Below are 25113 nucleotides of genomic sequence, written 5' to 3'. Positions count from 1 at the left end.
GCGTCCTGGATGTTTATGGAGCACAGGAACTCCTGCGCCTCCATGGAAGCAATTACTGAATGAAGGGACTCTATCCTAAAATGTCGCAGTCGGATCCTTTTCACTTTGTTCGGTAACTTTAGATCCAGGATGGGTCGAACCGTGCTGTCCTTTTATGTGGTGCCTTTTTCGGAACCACAAATATGTTCGAATAAAAACCTGTGAAATGTTCCCGGTCTGGGATGTGATCATTGACCTCTGAACTGAGAAGAGAGGCAATGGATGCAAAGAAACCCAGAACCAGAAAAGCATCTCTTGGAGAACGGGATTTGAAGAATCGATTCCGGGGCCGCAAAATGAAATATTTTGTATCTGGAGGCTACCACCTCCTTGATCCATGCGTCCTCCACTGAGGAGATCTTGAGACGAGTGATGCAGAAGATCTGCCAGGTCTAGGCCTGGCTGATCTACACTGCGCATACGGGGATGCCAGGAGGGGGTGGGGTTAAAGCAGGGGTCTCAAACTGCATTCCTTGAGGGCCACAAACCGTGAGTGTTTCCAAGATTTCCTTAGCATTGCACTAGGTGCTAGAATCATTATCTGCGCAGGTGATTAAATTATCACCTGTACAATACAAGGAAATCCTGAAAACATGACCTGTTTGCGGCCCTTGAGGAATGCAGCTTGAGACCTCTAGTTTAAAGGAAGCCCTTTTTCTATCCTGGCAAGCCTGTGGCCTTTGTTGGCGGGAAAAATCCTTCATCGCAGAGAAACGGCAAAAGTGCCAAAACTGACGCTTCAGAGACGGCCGGCGAGGTTTGGACTGAGGGAGAAGAGAGCTCGTCCCTCTAGTGGCCTCCTTAATAATTGGGTCCAACTTGAAGCCAGACAGGAACCCTGGAAAGGCAAGTTGGTAAGGCACTTTTTTGAAGATAAGTCAGCCTGCCAGGCCTTAAGCCAAATAGTCCATTGGATGGCCGCAATATTGCTGGACATCTGAGGCGTGCATGAAGAGGCATCCAGGGAGGCAGATACCATATACTTCCCTGCATGAGAAATCTGGTCCACGAGGTTGGCCAATTCCTCTGCTCGACCTCCAGCAAGAATGCCCCGACAGAGTTGTTTAGCCCATGCAGCTATGGACTTTGACACCCAGGTAGTGGCAAAGGCTGGGCACAATGTAGAAGCGGCCATTTCAAAGGCAGACTTTGCGAAAGATTCTATCATAATATCACTGGAGTCCTTGAGGGATGCTCCATTTGTAAGCGGGATGACCGTGTTAGTGGACAATCTGGAAACTGGAGGGTCCACAGTGGAGAAGCGGTCCAGTTCACTGTGAGCTCAGGGATATAGGATGCCGAGGCGCTTCCCTCTTTGGAAGCATCTGGTCGGTTTCTCCCTTTCCCTGGCGAGTACCTCCTCAAATTTTCTGTGTGTGGCAAAGGCCTTTGGAGCTGGTTTTGACCGTCTAAACAAAACCGCCTGTTCTGCAGGTTCCGTAGAGGTATCTTTAATTTTAAAGGTCTGGTAGACTGCCACTATGATGCTCTGGACCACATCTCTCATATTACAGGCCTGGTCAGAATACAGGTCCAGGTTATCCTCTGGTAGGGTGTCCGAAACATCCTTGCCTGACTCCGGAGAAGAGGATCGGGTAGAGGCAGACCGCCGGGAGAGACCGGGGGGAGAGATGGAGCGGAAAGAGGACCTAGAACGACACTCCTGCCTGGATCTCTTACGGCCCATGTTGGTAGGTACTGCCGGTGAGTTCTGTGATCCGCTAGAGACTGCAGTGACAGGAAGAGACAACCTGTCCAGAGCGGACACCGCAGGGTCTGCGGGGGTGGCGCTGATCTCTGTAAGCAGGGTATTCATCTGACAACGCGCACTGACCCACTGCTCTGTTGCCAGCTCGTTAATACTGATCTGAGACCGCGAGAGAGCGAACTGTCATTGTGCACATGACACAGTGACATTGCAAGGATTAGCCCAGCCTTTGAAGCAAAAGTCACCGATGATGCTTCGTTTCAGGGAGGGAACAGGAGCTGCAACAGTGATTGCAGCCTCTGTCCCCGAGGACGCGTCGTTTGACTAACCTAGCATGCAGACTGGGATTTTCAAACGAAGAGTCATCAAGAAGGAAGTTTATAAAAAAAAAAAACAAAAAAAACAAAACAAACCAGTTGTGTAGCTAGGGAAGGATAGGGAATTTTTTATTAAAGTATATTAGAAATAGATTATATTATGGTACTAAATAGATAAGCATTTAACGTGAAAATTAATTTGTATTCCAGACCACCCCCTTTAATGGGGAAAGTTTATAGCCAACATAAATGCAATCTTTTCTTAGGCTACTTTCACACATCAGGTTTTTGCTGTCAGGCACAGTCCGGTGAATTTTGAAAAAAAACAAATCCGGCAAAAGTTGCCGCCGGATCAGTTTTTTTCTCATAGACTTGTATTAGCACTGGATTGCGACGGATGGACTCACGTTTCATCAGTTTTTCGCTGGATCCGTCGAAAATCCGTTTTCCAGCCGCCAGAGAAAACAGACATAGGAACATATTTTTCTGTCCGTCGAAAAAATGGACAGCGACGGATCCGGCAAAAAACTAGTGAAACGTGAGGTCAAATTATGAAATCAGGTGATGGATTCTTTTTTTTTTTTAAATCACATCTCTCTCATCCAAAAATAGCTGGCAAATCCAAATCTCTCTCATCCAAAATAGCCGGTAGATCCAAATCTCTCTCTCATCCAAAATAGCCGGCAGATCCAAATTCTCTCTCTCTCATCCAAAATAGCTGGCAAATCCAAATCGCTCTCATCCAAAATAGCCAGCAGATCCACATCTCTCTCGCTCTCATCCAAAATAGCTGGCAGATCCAAATCTCTCTCATTCAAAATAGCCGGTAGACCCAAATCTCTCTCTCATCCAAAATAGCCGGCAGATCCAAATTCTCTCTCTCTCTCTCATCCAAAATAGCTGGCAGATCCAAATTCTCTCTCTCATCCAAAATAGCTGGCAAATCCAAGTCTCTCTCTCATCCAAAATAGCCGGCAGATCCAAATTCTCTCTCTCTCATCCAAAATAGCTGGCAAATCCAAATCGCTCTCATCCAAAATAACCGGCAGATCCAAATCTCTCTCGTTCTCGCTCATCCAAAATAGCCGGCAGATCCACATCTCTCTCATCCAAAATAGCAGGCAGATCCACTTCTCGCTCTCATCCAAAATAGTCGGCAGATCCACAAACTTGGATCCGGCGGAAAAACGGATCCATCGCATCAGTTTTTCACAATTTGCAACGGATCCTTTTTTTTTCAACATTGGCCAGATTTAGCCTGACGGCCAAAACCTGATGTGTGAAAGTAGCCTTATGTAAAAGCAGGTAACAAATACAATTATATTATTAGTAGTGTTATTACCTGGATAATTTCCTCATTTACCGATAAGTCATCATTCACCACGTCTTTCTCGCCATAGTCATCATCTTCAGGAGGAGCTATCACAGGTGTTAGATCTACATTTTGTTCCTGTACATAAGTGCTTTGCTCGTAAAGTTCAGTATTAATAGAGTCTGATGGCAATGAAAACTCCATTTTATCGATCTCTTCATGTGTAGCTTGTAATTGCCCGGAGACCGAAAACAATTTGCTAATAGATTCTAATAAATTCGATTTTAAAGTCGCTTCAAGCAGTTCATTGTAGTTTTCAAGTGGTGTCGGATCAGCCTCCATTTCAGAGTTCTCCTCTCTTAGATCTGTATCTTGTCCACCAAGCTCAGATATCAAAGTGGAAACACAATGTGCTGAATCTACTGCGTCATCACCTTTATAAAACAAAACATTTCCTATCAGTATATTTCAGAACAGTATGTTATTGGTGCATGTCATTACATCACAATGCAGACGTAGGAGTGGGGGCGACGAGGGGGGTGGTTGTAAGTGAGGTGGTGGTGGTTTAGTCTTACTGGACCTGAATAACATGGTACTGGACTATTGGATTATTATGGTAAAATGCAACTCCCATATATCGGACATGCAAATAAGAACTAATGAAGATGGAGCACTAGGATTTGAGAATTGGGTAAGGTACAACTTTAACTCCACCACCCACAGGCCATATTCCGTTTTGCTTTTTATTTTAGTTTGTTTTCCTCCCCTCCTTTCAAGAACTATGCCTTTTTTATTTTTCCGCCAACATAGCCGTATTAGGGCTTGTTTTTTGCAGGACGAGATGCACTTTTGAATGACACCATTCAATTACCATAGAGTCATTCCATGTCAAGTGATCCAAATCTGAATATTTTTTTATCTGATGTGTTCGGATTTTTATTTTGTTTTTCTTTTAAGTGCTACTTTAGTGAATTACAAAAAAAAGTTTTGCATTTTTATTTTCATTAATTTTTGACATTTTTCTAAGTTTTGAAAAAGTCAGAATTTTGACCTTGTACGAGGTTACATTTTTTTTTAGCATCTCGGGTTAGAAATAAGAAAGATGGGAGAAGCATTGTTTTTGTTAAGGACGGTAAAGGCTTTAATTTGATATGTCACAAGATTATGTTAGTTGAAATTTTGTTTTTGAGGAGTCAAATTCAAAAATTTTGAAGAACAATTTTGGAAAAACAATATGTATAAAATTTTCAAAAAAGGCACGTGTTGAGTTCTTGGTTACATTTGTACAATTCAAGTTGGGCTCTCCTTGGGATCATATTTTTAACTGTAATTTTCTAAGTACAGTCTCATCCTAATCATATGTTTAATACTAAAGACGCAATTTTAAATATTTAAATATACATGTAGCAATTTATTTTTTTTTAACTAAGACACTAAACATGTCCTTTTTCAAGTTTCTAAATAGTATAGTAGTTAAACCATCAAGCTTTAAAATAAAACAAAATGAACTAGTCTGAACAATTAATAGTAAGTCTTTAAACTGAGCTTTTATCATCAATTTGCACCTTCCACTGGGCGAGATTTAATCTTGTTCCACAGACACTTACAATGGCCGTTTCCTTTCGTGTCAGAGTATGTACAGCCTGTTATGTTGTTTGGGTCCATCTGAGTTAATATCTGATTTTTGTTTAGTTTTATTATGTCGGATTTTCTTAGATATACGAAAGATGGGCATGGACCAGAAGGATGCAAAAAAAAGTAACTTGTACTTCATTAGCATAATCTTTGGAGAGTACATTAGCCAGCCACCAGTCGATCATATTCGTAGGTAGCGGAGTTACGGCCGTGGGCGGATCTGCACACTGTGGCCTAGTCCGGCTGAAAAGCCAGGGACTAAATTTCTGGGCCCTGCCGGCAATGCGTGGCGGCGACCGCGACAAAGCGCTGCTGACCCCAGCTGACACCCGGCCGCCGGCACGTCTCCCCTGGGACCCGGACCGCACCTCTGCCGCCGATGGGAGCGTGGGGAGGGTATGTACTCACAGTGTCACGGAGGGTACGCGCTCAATCCATGCACCCTGGACGGGGGATGGAGAGGCCCCTAATACATCTACTCTGTCCCCCAAGGGGGGCTTTTGTCGTGGGGCTGCAGTGACGCCATCAGATGTGGGCCTTGTCTCAGGTGTCGGGCCCCAGAGAGGAACATGAGAGTCGGGCTCTATGTGCTCGCCGTCTTGCGGGGGGGGGATTAGGGGGAGATCGAGCCATAACAGGAACCGTCGCCCCAGAAAAGTTGGGCGTGCCCCAGACGTCGCAGGAGAGGGACAGGGAGGTATACTCATCGTGCTCGCCTGTTGATGGTTCGGGGGAGAGCGGACCCTATAAAAAGGAACCCGTCGCCCCCTTCACTCCGTTAAGTAAAAAATAAAAATTTACAGAAAAATAAAATTTTAAAATTAAAATAAGAAAGTTGGGGTCTGAAAACAGACCCAAGTGCCTCCTACAGACACTAAGCAAGAACTGGTTTGAATCCTGGCCAGTCATGGGGTGTATAATGCAGAGGAGGAGTTAATCTTTCTGTGTTAACTTAGTGTCCTCCTAGTGGCAGCAGCATAACACCCATGGTCCTGTGTCCCCCAGGCGTAGGAGAAAGTTGCATGGGTGTGAAGATTTCGTCTGAATATGGTTTTTGGCGGCATCACATACCTTTGCGTTGGCAAAAACAGTGCCATTCAGCTTCCACACTTTTATATAGGTTTTTTTAAATTATTTTTTACATTTATTTATTTATTTATTTATTTTTTTAACTATGATCCCATTGAGAGCCCAACTTGAATTTTGGTACATATGTGGCTACGAGCACAGGAGTCACATGTGATTTTTTTGCAAAATTAATATACTGATTTTTCGGAAATGCGTTTTGAATATTTTGCTTTTGATTCTGCATGGGTACGTGAGGTAAACAGACCTAATGAAAAACAGTTGAATTAGCTGGGAAGAAGAGCAAGTACATAGAGCTACATGATGACTGCAATATATTAAGAGGCCAAAACTTTTGATTGAAGGAGTGATTTTTTAAATCAAGCAATGATAATCTAGCCAAAGTATAGGTTCAAACATTGGTGAAATACCAATATAGGACTCAAGACAATGATGATTCCCACAATTTGATTTTTGTACTTACCATAAAAACCTTTTGCTGCTGAATATAATGATCATTGATCTAGAAGACAAGACCATCTTTGGAAGAAAGGAAGGTATGGGGCGTAAGATCACTTTGTCCTGATGTGAAACAAGGAACAGAGCCTGGCGGCAAACTAAGACACCTTACGGATGAAGGCTAAAGCCACCAAAAATGCTACCTCCCATGAACCTGCAAAGAGGCTCAAACAGACATCGGTATGCAAATGAGATAAGGTTAAGGTCCTAGGAAGGAAGGATGCCATGTACCACTCCCCTGAAGGAATGTCTTAACTGGCTAAGATTGTGAAAGAATGACACTTCATCCAGTGAAGAATCCTAGAGGTCTCCCTCATTGCTGAGAGGCTGACAAGCCCCCTGGGTGGGTGAGGTCTGCCACCATTTTTTTTTTGAGATGCCAGTCTGCACTTAAGGCAGATGCTCTCAGAAGGAATGACAAATGAAGAAAAGAGCCAGCAAAAAAAGGGCCATCAGTTACATATATATATATAAAAAAAAAAAATCTAGAACTGAGATTTCTCCAGAAACTCGGTTAAACACTACTTCCCAAGAGACTGGCATTGGTCATCATCACCTGTCATTGAAGGAGAAGGAAGTATCTGACAAAGCAGAACAGGGGCTGTCTGGTACCAAAGAAGAGCTCTGCAGACTCAAACAGGAAGACATATGATGATCCAAGGAGTCAACTGACTTGTTCCAGAGAGACAGCATGGAATGCAATAGTGGGCCAGAGTATAATTGGGCAAATGTCACCGCCTCAACAACTAAAACCATTCTATCAGACAGCTCAAAAAGGAGGCATCTTTATGGTGGGAAGAAAATCCAACCCACCCTTTTGCCAAAGGTCATGCTCAGAAACTCTAGGGGCCGAGCTTAAGTCAGACACTATCGATTGAGAATCCAACCAATGAGCTTCAAATAGCTAAGGTGATATGGAGATAAATTGTCAAAATAAAGAGATGACTGCCACCCCTCTGGCGTAAAAGAGCACAATAGAGCACAAGCATCTTGGTGAAGAACCTCAGAGCTGTAGATAGTCCAAAGGAGTGTGTGACAAACTGGAAAGAAAACTGGCAGAAGCAATACAATTGCTGGTGGGATGTGTTATGAAGATGCAAGTTGTGTAGGTTTAGGAAAAGACAAATTCTCCTAGTTACAGGGACGAAACGATGGATCATTCAAAATCTTTAAACCTGTATAAATTTGCTAAGCCTTTTCAAGCCCAGAAAAGGTCTGACCAAACAGTTCTTGAAAACTAAACAAGCTGGAGTTGTAGTACCCTGGAAACATTCTGCTTCTGGAACCCATTGGAGCTGAAAGGTCATAAATGACAAATATGAGAGGTCAAGATTTCGGAGGGTACAAAGGGAAAAAAATAGGGATTTTTGTGTACTCACCGTAAAATCCTTTTCTCCGAGCCACTCATTGGGGGACACAGGACCGTGGGTGTATGCTGCTGTCACTAGGAGGCTGACACTAAGTAAATACAAAAAAGGGTTAGCTCCTACTCTGCAGTATACACCGCCCACTGGCTCCGGATAATACCAGTTCGTAGCAAAGCAGCAGGAGATTAACAAAAAAAACTCTAACCATAGAAACAACATGTCAGAGACTAGAACACTTATTATAGGCAACAAGCCAAACAAGGGTGGGTGCTGTGTCCCCCAATGAGTGGCTAGGAGAAAAGGATTTTACGGTGAGTATACAAAAATCCCTATTTCTCCATCGCCACACTGGGGGACAAAGGACCGTAGGACATCCAAAAGCAGTCCCTGGGAGGGGAATAACAACCCAACAGTGTAAACTTATGGCACCTGCTGACTACAGGTGCGTTACCGCTGCCTGCAGAATACGCCTACCCAGGCTTGCATGGATGCCTGAGTATGGACATTGTAATGCTTTGAAAAGGTGTGCAGGCTAGACCAGGTCGCAGCTTTGCAAACCTGCTCTGCAGACGCTTGATTCCGAATGGTCCAGGAAGCACCCACCGACCGTGTGGAGTGTGCCCTGAGGCCCGCAGTGATAGGCTTGCCTCTGACGCGGTAAGCCTCCTGAATAGTCGACCGAATCCATCTGGCGATTGTCGACTTAGAAGCGGCCAGTCCCTTCCGGTGTCCCGCCGGGAGCACGAACAGAGCATCCGTCTGTCGAAAAGACGCCATCCTGGACACAAACTTCCTGAGGGCTCTGACAAGATCCAAGGAGTGAAGAGCCTTCTCCACGCGGTGCGTTGGAGCAGGGCAAAGAGACGGAAGGACGATGTCCTCACTGAGGTGGAAGGAAGACACCACCTTCGGGAGCAAAGTAGGGGACGGTCGGAGAACTACCTTGTCCCGGTGGAATGTAAGGAACGGCATCCTACAGGAAAGAGCCGCCAACTCCGAGACTCGTCTGATCGAGGTAATAGCGACGAGAAAAGCCACTTTCCATGAAAGGAATTGCAGAGAGATGTCCTGCAGTGGCTCGAAGAGAGATTCCTGTAGGACACCTAGGACCAGATTAAGGTCCCAAGCCTCTAGCGGCGCCTTGTAGGGAGGCACCACGTGAGAGACTCCCTGAAAAAACGTTCTGACCTGAGGTTTGGAAGCGATTTTTCGTTGAAAAAGGACTGACAAGGCCGAGACTTGCCCTTTAAGGGAACTCGGCGAAAGCCCCAAGTCCAGACCGGATTGGAGGAAATCCAGGATGGTAGGGATGTTGAAAACCATCAGAGGGCGACCTCTGCTTCTGCACCAATCAAAAAAGATCTTCCAGGTCTGATGGTAGATGCGCGATGACACCAGCTTTCGGGCACTGATCAAGGTGGAAACTACCTTGCGGGAAAAACCTGCTTGAGTCAGAACCCAGGATTCAACGGCCAAGCCTACAAACACAGGGCCCCCGAGTTCTGGTGGTAGATTGGGCCCTGAGAAAGTAGATCCGGGAGATCTGGTAGGCGCCAAGGAACGTCTTCGATGAGCTGGACCAGCTCTGCATACCACGCCCGGCGAGGCCAATCGGGGCGATGAGAATTACCGGGACACCCTCTGCCCTGATCTTCCTGATGACTCTGGGGAGCAGGGGCAGGAAAAGGTAAGGGTAAGGGAGGTGAAACTGACTCCAGGGAAGGACTAGCGCGTCCGCTCCGATTGCTCTGGGATCCCGGGACCGGGCCACAAACTGAGGTATCTTGGCATTGAACCAGGAAGCCATCAGGTCTACGTCCTGAGTACCTCAACGAAGACAAATTTGGTGGAATACGTCCTGATGGAGAGACCACTCTCCTGAGGCAAGACCTTGCCGGCTGAGGAAGTCCACAGCCCAATTCTCCACTCCTGGAATGTGAACGGCCGAAATGACCGAGTGGTTGTGTTCGGCCCAGCGAAGGATGTGTTCTACCTCGTGCATTGCCACTCTGCTGCGGGTGCCCCCCTGATGACTTCTGGATACGGATGGGGCGACCTGCAAGGAGATGATGGAACCGCTTTAGGGACAGCCTGATCGCCTGCGCAGTGTCATGGCGAAAAACCGCTCCCCAGCCTAGTAGGCTGGAGTCGGTGGGGACTACCAGAAATGGACCGGGAGGAAGGACCTCTCTTGGAAAAGAGAGGATTGGAGCATCCACCATTGGAGTGTCTGCCTGACCCGAGGGGAGAGGGGACACAGACGGTCGAGGGAAAATGGACTCCCGTCCTATGCGTCCAGAAGAGCGTGCTGGAGGGGGCGGAGGTGTAGTTGCGCAAAAGGAATCGCTTCCATTGCGGCCACCATTTTTCCGAGAATCCTCATGCCGAAACAGATGGAGCAGGGGGACGGCCGAAGAAGCTTTCAGACCCCCTGTTGAAGAGACAGGACCTTGTCCCGAGGAAGAAGCACCAACCCTAGGGACGTGTCCAGGGTCATGCCCAGGAAGGAAATCCGTTGAGCTGGAAAAAGGAATGACTTCTTCAAATTGATCAACCAGCCCAGCCGAGAAAGGAGTATCCAAGGAAATGCGGACGCACTCCTCGCAGGCTCGGAAGGATGGGCCTTTGACCAGTAAGTCGTCTAGATAGGGGAGAACGACTAAGCCCCGAGAATGCAGAATGGCCATGACAGGCACCATGACCTTTGTGAAAACACTGGGGGCGGTGGCGAGGCCGAAAGGCAAGGCCCTGAACTGAAAGTGTTCCTCTCCGACGGCGAAGCGGAGAAACCTTTCATGAGGCGGGAAGATTGGGATAAGGAGGTATGCATCCCGGATGTCGATGGATGCTAAGAATTTGCCGTATTCCATCGAGGCAATGACGGAACGGAGGGATTCTATCCTGAAATGACGGACTTTGACAAATCCATTTAAGAGCTTTAGGTCCAGGATGGGCCTTACTGTTCAATCTTTTTTGGGAACCATAAACAGGTTTGAATAAAAACCGCGGAATCTTTCATCCACTGGGACAGGGACAATGACTCCGTCTTGTCGGAGCAACTGGATGGCCTGGAAAAAAGTTCGGGCGCACCTTCCCGCTTCGGGAGGGCGGGAAGCGAAAAACCCGGGTTGGAGGGGGGGGGGGGGGGGGGCGGGGGGTTGAGAAAAAAAACAATTTTGTAACCGGAGGACACCATATCCCTGACCCACTCGTCGTGAACCACGGCGAACCAGGCATGACAGAACAAGAGAAAGCGTCCGCCAACTTTGCTGGTGTCGTCCGGACGGGATTGGGAGTCATTTGGAAGATGATGATTGGGGTCTGGATCCCCTGGACCTAGATTGTGTGGAACGGCCGCTCCAGGAATGGTTGGGCCTGTATGAAGCCTGAGGGCTCTTGTCTCTGGCAGCACAGCGCCCCGAACCAGGGGAACTGGCCGATGAATGCCATGAGTAGGTTCCACGAAAGGGCCGAAACCGGGCCTATGGCTGTCGTCGGAATCTCTGCTGGGGAAGGGAAGTACTTTTACCTCCCGTAACGTCGGAAATCAGTTTGTCCAGTTTTTCACCAAAAAGACGGCCACTGAGATATGGCAGAGATGTGAGCGACTTTTTAGATACGGAGTCCGCTCGCCAGTTTCTCAGGCATAGCGCTCTCCTAATCGCCACAGCGTTAGCAGCCATGAGTGCAGAGTAGTTAGCCGCGTCCAGGGAAGCGTTTACTAAGTAATTGCCAGCCAAGGAGATTTGATTTGCAAGCTCCGCTATGTCAAGAGAAAGGTTGCTGTTCTGTAAGGTCTTATGCAGAGAGTCTGCCCAAAAGGCCACGGCTTTGGCTACCCAGGTAGCAGCGAAGGAGGGGGAAGAATGCCGAGCCTGAAGCCGCAAAAGACTGAACGGGCGAGGCTGTCAACTAGGCAGTCCGTGGGATCTTTGATAGAAGAGCCATCCGGCACAGATAGGATAGTTTTAGAGGACAAACGTGAGAAAGGAGGATCCACAGAAGGGGATTCTGTCCATTGTTTACGGAGATCAGGAGAAAAGGGATATTTGGACTCAAGAGATCTCTGGCCCTGAAAACGTTTGTCTGGACGCTCCCTATGACGCTGAACTATGGCCTGGAACTCCGGGTGATTGAAAAAACACCCTGTGAGTACGTTTAGTCCTTTTGAAGGACACCGAATTAGCCGTACTGGAAGTCTCCGGTTCCTCGTCGACCTGAAGGGACTGGTTGACGGCCTCAATGAGACTATCTATAGTGCACTGAACCTGGCGACTCCAGATCTAGAGGCCCATCGGACTCAGGAGCAGAGTCCTGGTCTGAAGAGGTGCCTAGGGAGTGAGAGTGGTGGGAAGCGGAGCTACCAGACGCCGAGGCGCCTGGGGGACGAGCTACGGACGCGCTTCCTAGATGGCCGCTTGTGCTTAGAATGAGAGCGGCCCCTGTAGGCTGAAGATTCCGCAGCCGTAGGGGGATGCTCCTGAATAGATCAGTGGTCCTGCTCCTGGTTGGATCCTGGAGGGACTCAGCCTTAGTCAAAGAAGCCATAGACTGCGAAAGTGACAAAGCCCACTCAGGGGGACTGGTCACCGCGGGCTCGTTTGCGGCGGGGGGGCTCCTGAGCACTTTTAGGGTCATAAGCATTACAGAGCGGGGCAGTATGTCCGCTTGGTAGTGCAGCCTAACAGGAGGTGCAAGAAGTAAAGAACACTGTATGCCTTTTTGCAGACTTTTTGTGTTTAGGCAGACATGTTGTCTGCTAATCTCCATGCAGGCAGTGCAGCCTGTAAAAACGAAGCACTGTGCAGCCAGTAAAGTGGAGCACTGTGCAGCCAGTAAAAACGGAGCACTTTGTAGAGCGGAGCCTACAGAAGGATGGGAGCTGTCAGCACGCAGCGCACGTACCCAGGTCCTGTGTCCAGATGCCGCACTGAGACCGGTGAGAAGTGGTGTTGTTGAGGTCCCCCTGTTGTGGCAAGATGGCCACCGAGAGCTTGGAGGGCGCTTCTCGCAGTGTGCGAGAAGCGCTGAAGCGGTGGACGGGCCTCGCTCGTGACGCCCGCTGTGGGCGGACCGCGGCCTAGCAGAGTCAGAAGCCGAGGACTAAGTTAGCGGTGCCCGGCCGCAGGATGCCCGCGGTGTGCTTGGGAGCCCCCCTTACCCCACAAGACTCACCGCTTGAGATCCTCTTCAGGGGAGGTATGAGGGGCGATGCAGTCCACCTTGATCCAGCGCCCTCTTGATGAGAAGCTGGAGAGGGACTGGGAAGCACTTTGCAGCACCGCTATTCTTTTAGTGGTGGAGCAGAGGGAGGGCGGCCAGACAATACTCTGGGAAGATGGCCTCTGTGTATCCTAAGGGTTCGCTCCCCTAGGATTTCACAGGGCATGTCCACAGCCGAGCATCCCACGTCACAGGAAAGGGTACGGGGAGTAAATTCGCCGTGCTCGCCTGTTGGTGTTTCGGGGGAGATCGGACCCCTTCAAAGGGTCCGTCGCCCCCTTCATCCTCTTGAGAAAAAAATAGGAATAAAAATAAAAATTTCTGAAAAGAAACAGACGCAGTGTGCCTCCTATGGACAGCAAGCAAGAACTGGTATTATCCGGAGCCAGTGGGCGGTGTATACTGCAGAGGAGGAGCTAACCCTTTTTTCTATTTACTTACTGTCAGCCTCCTAGCGACAGCAGCAGCATACACCCACGGTCCTGTGTCACCCAATGTGGCAATGGAGAAAACAGAGCAAAAAGAAGATTTTGATTTTGCAACCAGATACTACGTCCCTGACCCAGGTGTCATCCACACGAGCTATACAAATCTCACTGAAGAGAACAAGTCTACCCACCCGAGAAAGTGATTCAAAGTGGGGGGAGGGGGGGTGGAGGGCAAGACCTTCATACAATAGGCCCAGACAAAGGGTTTTGTCAACTAGGGACAGGTTCACACTGAGCATGTGACAGATGTGACAGTCTGGGGACGCTGTGGAGAGCGATCTGCTGCCTGCAACATCCTTCAGCATGACCAGTTTGGCAGTGGGTCAGTAATGGTGTCGGGTGGCATTTCTTTGGAGGGCCGCACAGCCCTCCTTTTGCTTGCCAGAGGTAGCCTGACTGCCATTAGGTACCAAGATGAGATCCTCAGACCCCTTGTGAGACCATATGCTGGTGTGGTTGGCCCTGGGTTCCTCCTAATGAAGGACAATGCCAGACCTCATGTGGCTGGAGTGTCAGCAATTCCTGCAAGATGAAAGCATTGAAGCTATGGACTGGCCCGCCCGTTCCCAAGACCTGAATCCGATTAGCATAACTTGGGTACATGTCCCAGATATGTTCAGTGTTAGATGAGCTTCTGAAGAGGTAGACTGGGGGTCTTTGTAGCAGAAAAGTCGCTGGGAGAAATAAGCCCAGGGCTCAAAGTGAGGAGCAGAGGCTGGGAAAAAAGGAACCCTCCCACAATATACAAACAACGCTGATTGGCATGAAAGATCTCATTACCCCACCGTTCCCAGAACAAGGAGTTCAGGAAAAAGGTTAGCCTCAAGTAAAGCCGTGGCCTCAATTAGTTATGGCTGTCATGGAAGTAGAGGTCAGTGCAGTAGGCACCAAGAGGGATGGAAGATTAGAGACCAACAGAAAGGGCTATGGGAGGCCAAAGAAAATTCCCCATTAGCAGGAAAACAGTGGCGTAAAATGCATCATAACAGTGATCAGGTAAATAAAAAGCCAAAGAGAAAGACCCTATATTGCGTGGTAGAGATTATATCCTTTCAACATCTTAAATGGCCGCGGGGTCAATCCCTTTGTTAACCTCTCACGATCTGGAGGTCATTAGTACTCCACTGATGCAACAACAGTAAGCAACTGGGACAGGAGATTTAATATCCACAAAGGTACACTACTGTGACATGCATGGCATGTAGAGTATACCTACCTAGAAAGAAAAACTGTAGAATACACTAGGTTAAAAACTGGGCTGCCGCATGTCGGAGGAAAGGGTATTGTCCACAAGACAAAGCCAACACTGCTCACTTAATGTCAGCCTCCTAAATCCAAGGTGTATCCTCGTGGTCCTGAGTTCCCCAATGCTATTAACAATATCTTTTGCTCACAAAAATTGCCACTGGAGAACAATTGTGTTAACCTCATCATATCGCCACAAAGACTGCATTGTATACAAACCTAATACTTTGATGGAAACATTAGCCAATACTTACTGTCACAAAGGAAGTTTTCATGAGTATGATTCCATTCTGTTTCTGGGCTGTTTTCTATGGTGTTTATTGTTGTCAGTCCACTGGTTGAAGTAATGCTATTTTCCGTATTATTGGAAGCAATTTTCTTCATCTGAATTAGATTAATCAGGTTTTTTAGTCTGTCCTGATCATAACTTGTATGTTCGGACAGTCTTTCATCTGCAACTTTGTGCGTGTTTTCAAGGTCATGATCATCTTCCATGGGTTCATAATCAGATACTGGGCTGAACTGCTGAACCCTTCGAGTTTCCGCAATAATCTCTTTTGCCCTTTCAAAACTGATGATATAGGCTTCTGACCCATGAAGATAACTATTTAAAGAAGGATATATCTGAGTTCGGTCATAAGGTGCAACAAAGAGGTTTTTTTTCAAATCCAACCTTTGATCATATGGTCTTATAACATAGTCTTTGTGCTTATGGGACCCTTCTGCTCGTTGTCTTAAATAGAAGCGCACATGTTTCTCCACAACAACGTTGAAGTTATCAGAGGTGTCAGTCTGACTCTTCAAAATGGCATAGTGTAACGCAGGGACAAAGATTGGTCGTTCTGGTATAATTTCTTGGCCCTCTGGCACGGGACTGGATGGGGATTTAAAATGTGATGCTGCAAAAAACAAAAACAAAAAAAACAACTTATATTTAGTTTACAACAAGAAGAAAAAAATATGAATGACTTCAATTAGTAAAATAACTTTCTGGGAAACGAAACTATAAAAATGCTACATTTAATTCAGTTACTTTGTTTCCGCTGTTTTAGAGACCCATATGAGGCTATCAAGTTAAGGTACCTTCACACTGAGCAACTTTCCAACGAGAACGACAGCGATCCGTGACGTTGCAGCGTCCTGGATAGCGATCTTGTGGGGTTTGACACGCAGCAGCGATCAGGATCCCGCTGTGACATCGCTGGTCGTAGCTAGAAGTCCAGAACTTTATTTGGTCGTTAGGTCGGCGTGATTCGTCATGTTTGACAGCAAAAGCAACGATGCCTGCAAAGTTTTTTCATGGAGCGAACAACCAGCGAGAACGATAAGTACGTCACTGGATCGCTCCTGCATCGTTCAGCTGTTGCCGTGTTTGACGTCTCCTAGCGACCTAAACAGCGACGCTGCAGCGATCGGCTCGTTGTCTATATCGCTGCAGCGTCGCTTAATGTGATGATACCTTTAAAGGGGCTGGCCATTATTTTACATGTGAACTGCCATAGATAAGCACTTCACTAAATACTTTGCTTTGTGAAATCCTGCTGTAACTTGAGCTGCTTTTCTGGTCACAGGATCTATGGCTGAAAATCTCCTAGGTACCTGTGATGTCATGTCAGGTTCTCCCTCACTTCCAGGACTCTGGAAACTGACATGGTGGCCAGGGCTACCTTCAGAAGAGCTCACTCTGTTTCTGATAAAGGTACCAGATGCAACTCTCTCCTAATCTGTATGTATACAGCAGGGTGTACATACACGAGCACACACTGCTGGATACCCCGTGTAATGTATATACACCCTGCTTTATTCAATGTATAATGTGAATACATTCAGATCTCTTACTTATACAGTGAATAAACCAGCAAAGTAATGGTGTGCAAAGAACTCAAGATGCAATGTTGACACAGATAGCTGCTGGAAATAAACTACTATGGGCAGAACTGTAACTTAACAATGACCAGTATAAAGCATGCAAAGACTCTCCGCACAATTAATATAATGAAGGCAACTCCTTAACAGCCAATGCCTTACACCAAAGACTAGATGGATCTACTTGATATATCCATGGTGACAACTACTATAGACCTTTCATAACATATTGAGAACCATTTACCATCTCTCTCCCTAGTATGCCATTTCTATTTTCTTCAGCTTAGCAATTAATTTTATTCTTTAATCTGTGATACAGCCATCATTTCCTACTAGATGCTTTTTACATTTCCAATGATTGGTTGCTTCTTTTTAAGCAGTTGTCTTCATTATACTAACAGTGCAGAAATTATCTACATTCAGATCTCTCCTCATCCATCTAGCCATTGATCCATCCCATCATCCAAGTCAGTGAGGGGGAGTAGGAGAATAATCTTGTTAGGGCTGATGTAATGGCGCTTTATGTATTACTTTTATTCCCTGCAGTGTCCTCTACAGCACAAAGAGCTGATGCAGTGTGTGCCGCTGGGGCAGGAGTAGGAGGGGTGTGGCTGGAGTTACAGGTCTGTGCTCACTGCAGGCTTGCAGCCCAGCACAAGGAATGATGGGGATATGTAGTAAGATGGGAGCAGAGCAATCTGAAGAGAACTGACTGCTATGATAACAGCTGGTGCCAGGGCACAGGAAGCAAGAAAAGCATAAATTAACATGAAACTTGGTAGAAAATGCATATGGGATTTAGGGGCAAAATCATTAAGCATTTATGGAAAAACTAGTAACTGTCGGTAGTGGGCAATCTCTTTAATGGACTGCCTATTCCTCCATAATCGAGTTGTGATGCTCACATGCCCACTGTAGGCACTTTTAATGGTCAGCATGTGTACTCGATAGTTCGAGGCTATACACACAGCTCCATTTGCACCAAACTGCATGCAATGTGAGCAATGAAACTCTTTAATAGCAGCATGGAGATGATCCGAACTAAGTAATCTGCCCATCGCAATATGACGCTTTTAAAAGTTGCACAGATCTTTACAGGTGTCCATTTTACTAGCATATATCTTAATTCAAAAACCTTAGAAGGGGTTGTCCGGTCTTAAAATACAAGTCTGCAGTTACAAAACTGCAGACTTGCGAATCCTCACATTGTACACACTGCGCTCCGTAGGGATTTTCCGATATGCATACTCAGCCACATTCCGACTAGATGGGTGCAGCCTCGCTTAATGCAAGTGTATTGCGAAAGGACAGACGGTGTAGTCGAACTGTGGCTGGGAGTATGCATATCACATACTAGCAGTCATGTAACCACCGCCCTTGCACTGAAGAATCGCTGCAGGGTGCAGTGCGCAAGATGGCAAGACTCACAATTCTATAGTTACATAAACTACAAGACTGCCGTCACCAATACCAGACAACCCCTTTTATTGCCCTGTGGTGAATTCAACCAAAATTCTTGAGGATTTGTTTTTAAACAGCTGGGACAATAAATTAAAATGGTTACTTATATCAATATCCTGTATGGGACAAGAGCATATTTTCTTTAGTAATAAAGTTGTAATTTAGAATTATAATTGAAAGGGTTTTATTTTTAAGAATTTTTGTTTAAGACAAGGTTCCTACAAGACCGTTGACATACAAAACTGTAGATTCATAGCATTTTCATCAGAATTATACTCACCAGGCTGTAGAGTTTCTTTGGACTCTGGATAAATAAAAAGTGCATGCAGGGGGTACGACTTTGTACTTTGGGCACCTGAAATATCACAACACCATTTTAGATTTACTAAAAACTTTACAAAATGGTTATTCTGGCCATAAAAGCATTTACCATCTACCCACTCAGCTGTTGGTCAGTGCCACAGACTTTGAATGAAGCAACAGGGGACATGCTCAATAGTGGCTTCATTCAAAATCCATCTAGTCGTAACTGTGTAAACTAGGGACCCCATTCTAGTTTATCAACAGGTCGGACCCCTACTGATCAAACATTTATGCCACAGGTAAAAATGCATTTAAACGGAATACCCTTATAATATTCTGAAGATAACAAAACACCTACCATAAGAAGCCGTCATAGGGGTGGGGAAAAAGAACAACAAGAATCCTCCATCGGCCAAGGGCTTTACTAGAGCCTACAAAGTGGAGAAATTCTAAATAAATATTTCTGAGGAATTTAAAAACTGCATGTTTTTTTTACTTTTTTTTTTGAATGATAAGGTTTTTAATAAACAAAGAAAGTGAATTCTTAAGTGTTCTCAGACATTACGCTACATGATTAAACTATTTAGAAATAAGAAAAAATAAATTAACCCAAAGTGTTTGCCTTATTACGCCAGAGTTGCTCAAAAGAACATACAGTATCTTGCTCCGGCAACCCGCTCAATTCATCTGAAAGCTCAACATGTAATATTTTACCCAATATTTTCATTGGGCCCATGAAGGAAGGTTCCATTTGGCCCATACTGAACTTGAAGCTGTTAACTACGCTGTTTTAGCATAAGGTCTCATTGTAGTCTTCATGTAAGGGTACCGTCACACTATACGATTTACCTACGATCACGACCAGCGATATGACCTGGCCGTGATCGTAGGTAAATCGTAGTGTGGTCGCTGAAGAGCTGTCACACAGACAGCTCTCCAGCGACCAACGATGCCGAGGTCCCTGGGTAACCAGGGTAAACATCGGGTAACTAAGCGCAGGACCGCGCTTAGTTACCCGATGTTTACCCTGGTTACAAGCGTTAAACTAAAAAAAACCAAACAGCACATACTTACATTCTGGTGTCCGTCAGGTCCCTTGCAGTCTGCTTCCCGCACTCAGTGACTGCCGGCCGTAAAGTGAAAGCACAGCCGCTGTGCTCTGCTTTCACTTTACGGCCGGCAGTCACAGTGCGGGAAGCAGAGACGGCAAGGGACCTGACGGAAACCAGAATGTAAGTATGTGCTGTTTGTTTTTTTTTTAGTTTAACGCTTGTAACCAGGGTAAACATCGGGTAACTAAGCGCAGTCCTGCGCTTAGTTACCCGATGTTTACCCTGGTTACAAGCGAACGCATCGCTGGATCGCATCGCTAGATCGGTGTCACACACACCGATCTAGCGATGACAGCGGGAGATCCAGCGATGAAAGAAAGTTCTAAACGATCTGCTACGACGTACGATTCTCAGCAGGATCCCTGATCGCTGCTGCGTGTCAGACACAGCGATATTGTAACGATATCGCTGGAACGTCACGAATCGTACCGTCGTAGCGATCGAAATGTTATAGTGTGACGGTACCCTAAGACTGTCCTCTGTGGACATTGAAGGGAGTTTCTCCCAAAGGACAGGAAATCTGCTCCTCAGACAGGCATTTGTTTCCTTGCCACTTCCCCCCACTTCAGCAGAAGCGTCTTAGACAAGATGGTTACGGTCCTCTTCTCTTGTTGGGACAAAACTGTATTCTAGTATTCTGGTTCAGTTCTACTCCCAGCCGCAGTCAGGCAGTCTCTGGTCTGGTGGCGAGTCTGTCCCTTCCCTCACCTTGGCCGCATTTTTCTTTCCTGTTCACTGGCAGATCATGACATTATATATGAGAGTCTTCTCTTCAGGAGGGCGGTCATATGAAAGTCCACTGTACAGGGACACTGAATCGTTTTTCTTATAATTTGCCTGCCATACCTGTAATTTTTCAGGGGGGCATGTCTTTCCTACCCGGACACAAACGCCTCACAGCCATCAGTCATTTCCTCCTTTCCACTGGGCGCCTCCTCAGCATTCAGTTATGTCCCCGGCGCCTGCGCTGTAATTTTTTTTCCCTCGGGCATGCGCAGTTATCGCTGCCCTTCCACTAACATCACGTTAGATACTTTACTTTAAAAATTGTTACCTCAGTAAAAAGTAATGTAATAAGTAATTCTTGTTTTATTCTATCATATTCAATAATAATTTATCCGATTAAAGAAAAATAAAACAAAATCTTACCAGTTTTTCTTTCTCCAATTTTTGTAATAAACTCTGCAATTCTTTTCCTGTCTTTGTCTTGTTAGACACTTCATAGAGACGACTATAAATTCCACCTTTTAAAACTGAAAATTAAGGTAAAAAAAAAAAAAAAAAAAAAAAGGGCAGAAGTTTTTTTTTTTTTTTTTATAAATTACTGTACCACGTTCTAATAATATCCCCATGCTTACCTTCCCTACACCTGCTGTGGGATTCCTTAAAGAACAGCAATGGTGGAATTCTTCTTTTAATTTGCTCCAGGCGCATGACAATGTCCAAATCAAGCTTATCAGGCCTGGGGTATGAAACATATTACATTTATTCTATAGCAAGGAAAACTGAACAACTAACAAGTAAACATAAAATAATTGAGGCACTCACAGTTTGTATGGGAAAAAAGGGCCGCTTGTGGATTTCAGAGAAGCAAGGCACAGAAGTCTTCCTTTACTCAAAAGCTGCCCTCGCCATAAAATAAAACTGCTTCGGTCTACAAAAGTAACCAAATAATTATGTTCAATATTGGAGAAATACCATTATATTATACAGCATATTGTTAAGCAAATACAGGTGCATCTCACAAAATTAGAACATCATCAAAAAGTTAATTTATTTCAGTTCTCCTATACAAAAAGAGAAACTCATATTAGATTAAGTACATTACTCTGTTGGTAATGACTCCAAGTGTTTATTTCTGTTAATGTCGATGATTATGACTTACAGCCAATGAAAACACAAAAGTCATTATCTCAGTAAATCAGAATACTTTATAACACCAGCTTGAAAAAATTATTTTAAAATCTGAAATGTTGGCCTACTGAAATGTATGTATAGTAAATACACTCAGTACTTGGTCGGGGCTCCTTTGGCATCAATTACTGCATCAATGCAGCGTGGCATGGAGGCAATCAGCCTGTGGCACTGCTGAGGGGTTATGGAAGCCCAGGTTGCTTTGATAGCAGCCTTCAGCTTGTCTGCATTGTTGGGTCTGGTGTCTCATCTTCCTCTTGACAATACTCCATAGATTCTCTATGGGGTTAAGGTCAGGTGAGTTTGCTGCCAATCAAGCACAGTGATACTGTTGCTTATAAACCAGGTATTGGTACTTTTGGCAGTATGGACAGGGGCCAAGTCCTGCTGGAGAATGAAATTTCCATCTCCAAAAAGCTTGTCGGCAGGGGGAAGCATGAAGTGCTCTAAAACTTCCTGGTAGACGGCTGCACTGACTGTGGTCTTGATAAAACACCGTGGACCTACACCAGCAGATGACATGGCTCCCCAAACCATCACTGATTGTGGAAACTTCTGACTTCCGGTCAAAAATCAAACTGCAGAATATAAACCACAGCAGAAAGTGTATGTTCCCACGGTCAGTAAACGCTGCCAGATGTTACAGCATAGTGGATGGGATTTCAAGAAATCCCATGTCCACTATGCATGCATGGACGCCTCAGTCTTCCCTGCGGAGACGAACATGCGGTGCGCTCAAAAGCCGGCAGCGTTTTGGACAGAGCGGACATGTCAGTGTCAGGCAGCTGCTACAAAGGCAAATAAAATATTGGGATGCATTAAAAGAAGCATAGATGCACATGAGGAGAACATAATTTTACCTCTACACAAGTCACTAGTTCGACCACACTTAGAATACTGTGCACAGTTCTGGTCTCCGGTGTATAAGACATAGCTGAACTAGAGCGGGTGCAGAGAAGAGCGAACAAGGTTATTAGAGGACTGGGGGATCTGCAATACCAAGATAGGTTATTACACTTGGGGCTATTTAGTTTGGAAAAACGAAGACTAAGGGGTGATCTTATTTTAATGTATAAATATATGAGGGGACAGTACAAAGACCTTTCTGTTGATCTTTTTAATCATAGACCTGAGACAGGGACAAGGGGACATCCTCTGCATTTGGAGGAAAAAAGGTTTAAGCATAATAACAGACACGGATTCTTTACTGTAAGAGCAGTGAGACTATGGAACTCTCTGCCGTGTGATGTTGTAATGAGTGATTCATTGCTTAAATTTAAGAGGGGACTGGATACCTTTCTGGAAAAGGATAATGTTGCAGGGTATATATACTAGATTCCTTGATAGGTCGTTGATCCAGGGAACTAGTCTGATTGCCGTATGTGGAGTCGGGAAGGAATTTTTCCCCCAAAGTGGAGCTTACTATTTGCCACATGGGTTTTTTTTGCCTTCCTCTGGATCAACATGTTAGGTTAGGCTATGGGTTGAACTAGATGGACTTAAAGTCTTCCTTCAACCTTAATAACTATGTTACTATGTGCTGTGTCCAAAGCGCTGCCTAATACTGACTGTGGGAACATACCCAAAGAGGTTTCTTTCCACTCTTAAATGGGACATGCTCGCCAAAAGAAAGAGGATAAATAAAGGAATCACCCACAAGAAAGCCATACACCCACCGAAATCCAAACCATGTCTGGCCAATCCACTTAAAGAGACCCAATGAGAAAACTAACATATATCCTATCACAGTCACCCACAGGTTGTGAAGCGGCTGCAACAGCCACTACCCGCCTACAGCCATTGGGAGGACACAAACCAACCCAACACAACCCAAACTACTTCCACCCATCGCTGCCACTCCTTTCAAGATGTGTGTCTTGAAATAGGATTTATTAATGCATATGATAGACATAATATGACATGGAATTGGCTTTATTTCACATACATACCATTATAATGATCAACACTGACGTTTACTGGCCTGTTTAAAACAAAACAAACAAACATTAGGTCAAGAAAGAATTGGACCATTATCGATTTTTTACTAGAAAATTACCGTATTCAACTGTTTATACAGAAGATTGTGTTTTAAACCTGTCTGACAGAAGAGGAAAAACCTCCTTTATTAAACAGATTTGCTAGATTGGCTGAGGTTGTTGTAGTTGGAAAATCCAAAGCAGAAGGTTATGATATTAAAATAATCATTTTAGAGGTCCACCTAAGGAGTGAGAGAGCTCATTAGTCTCAGTATATTTAATATCCACCCACCGAGCCTGACTGAATGCTGAAGCTGTCACTGAGCAGTGTGAGATCTCACCAACCGCAAAGGAGGACACTAAAGGAGCTGCCAATATTTGACACGTAATGGGTTTTTCCAGTACTTTTACATTGATTGTCTATCCTATATACGTAGATTGAAGGACTTCCGACACTTCACAACCCCAAACAGCTGAAGACCTGTGTAAACACTGAATGGAGAGGAAAACCACAGCTCCGTACATTGGTTAGTGCCTGCTGCCAGGCACTGGAACGCAGCTCCTATTCTTTTAATCCCTTCCCATAGTCGCCAGTTTTTGTTTTTCTCTTTCCCCTTGTCCAAGAGTTTTAGCTTTGAAGGATACCATTTTCCGCAATGGAAAACAGGGGAGGGGAAAAAAAAAAAATTTGTGAACAAATGCAATATTGGCATTTTGTTTTAATGGGATTATCGTTACTGTGCAGTTAAAAAGGCCAGGCAATACAAGTACAATTACAGCGAAACCAAACCTATATAGTGTTTTGTTTTTACTGAAACTGTCTGATACTAATTTTTACATTGATGGAGCTATGTACGAGTTTTTTTTGTATGACAAGCTGATGTTTTTATTGATAGGATCTGACAGGTAAATTTGATATTTTGATCATTTTTTGTTTTCACATTTTTTGTGCTGCAGTCTGACCAAAACAAACAATCTGGAATTTCAATTACTGTTGTTCCAGGCAAATACCACCTGTATAACACTAGCATATAGTGCAGGCTCAGTTGTGCTCAATCCTTACACTAGACTTGCGCCGTACATGTATAAAGATTTCAGAAGGATATATTCATTAGTACTCCCATCAAAGTTTTTATCCTCTGAATATATTGCCATCATCATATTATGCAGCACTGTGTACTTACAATTGCTCATTTTGCCTTTCTACCCAGCTAATTCTTCTCTTTTCCCTTAGGTCTATAATATCACGTGATTAGAAACAGACTAGCTGAATCCTTCTAAGCTCTATGTAGAAACAGAAGATCAATTTTCCTGAAATGACTCATGAGTCATTGCATATCTCCAGGGGCAGGGGAGAGAGCAGTAGGGTCAGGAGCTGAACAGCAGAATGATTAATCCTGGGAAAAAGAGACTTCGTACATGAAGAGAAAATTAGAAAAAATTTACTGGATAGAAAGGCAAAATAAGCAATTGTTAAGTACACAGTGCTATATAATATGATTATTACAATATATTAACAAGATAAAAACTGATGGGAGGAGGAGTGCTTCTTCAATATTGCAT

At 45.1% G+C, this 25113-nt stretch overlaps 1 protein-coding gene across 4 annotated transcripts in view; it reads right to left on the bottom strand.

Moving 5' to 3' along the window:
- Positions 1–25113, bottom strand: part of TASOR (transcription activation suppressor) — an 89553-nt gene that overhangs the window by 39694 nt on the left and 24746 nt on the right. For all 4 annotated transcript variants that reach the window (XM_069736686.1, XM_069736687.1, XM_069736688.1 and 1 more), the window contains 8 exons: positions 23524–23555; positions 21209–21314; positions 21019–21122; positions 20810–20913; positions 18907–18979; positions 18526–18600; positions 15173–15817; positions 3407–3810 (listed from right to left, as the gene is read on the bottom strand). In XM_069736686.1, the coding sequence (XP_069592787.1) occupies positions 3407–3810; positions 15173–15817; positions 18526–18600; positions 18907–18979; positions 20810–20913; positions 21019–21122; positions 21209–21314; positions 23524–23555 (1543 nt within the window). The remainder of the gene's footprint in view (positions 1–3406; positions 3811–15172; positions 15818–18525; positions 18601–18906; positions 18980–20809; positions 20914–21018; positions 21123–21208; positions 21315–23523; positions 23556–25113) is intronic.

Source organism: Ranitomeya imitator, chromosome 8 (genome assembly GCF_032444005.1).
Source record: "Ranitomeya imitator isolate aRanImi1 chromosome 8, aRanImi1.pri, whole genome shotgun sequence".
NCBI lineage: Eukaryota > Metazoa > Chordata > Amphibia > Anura > Dendrobatidae > Ranitomeya > Ranitomeya imitator.
This window is presented reverse-complemented; position numbering and strand designations above follow the sequence as displayed.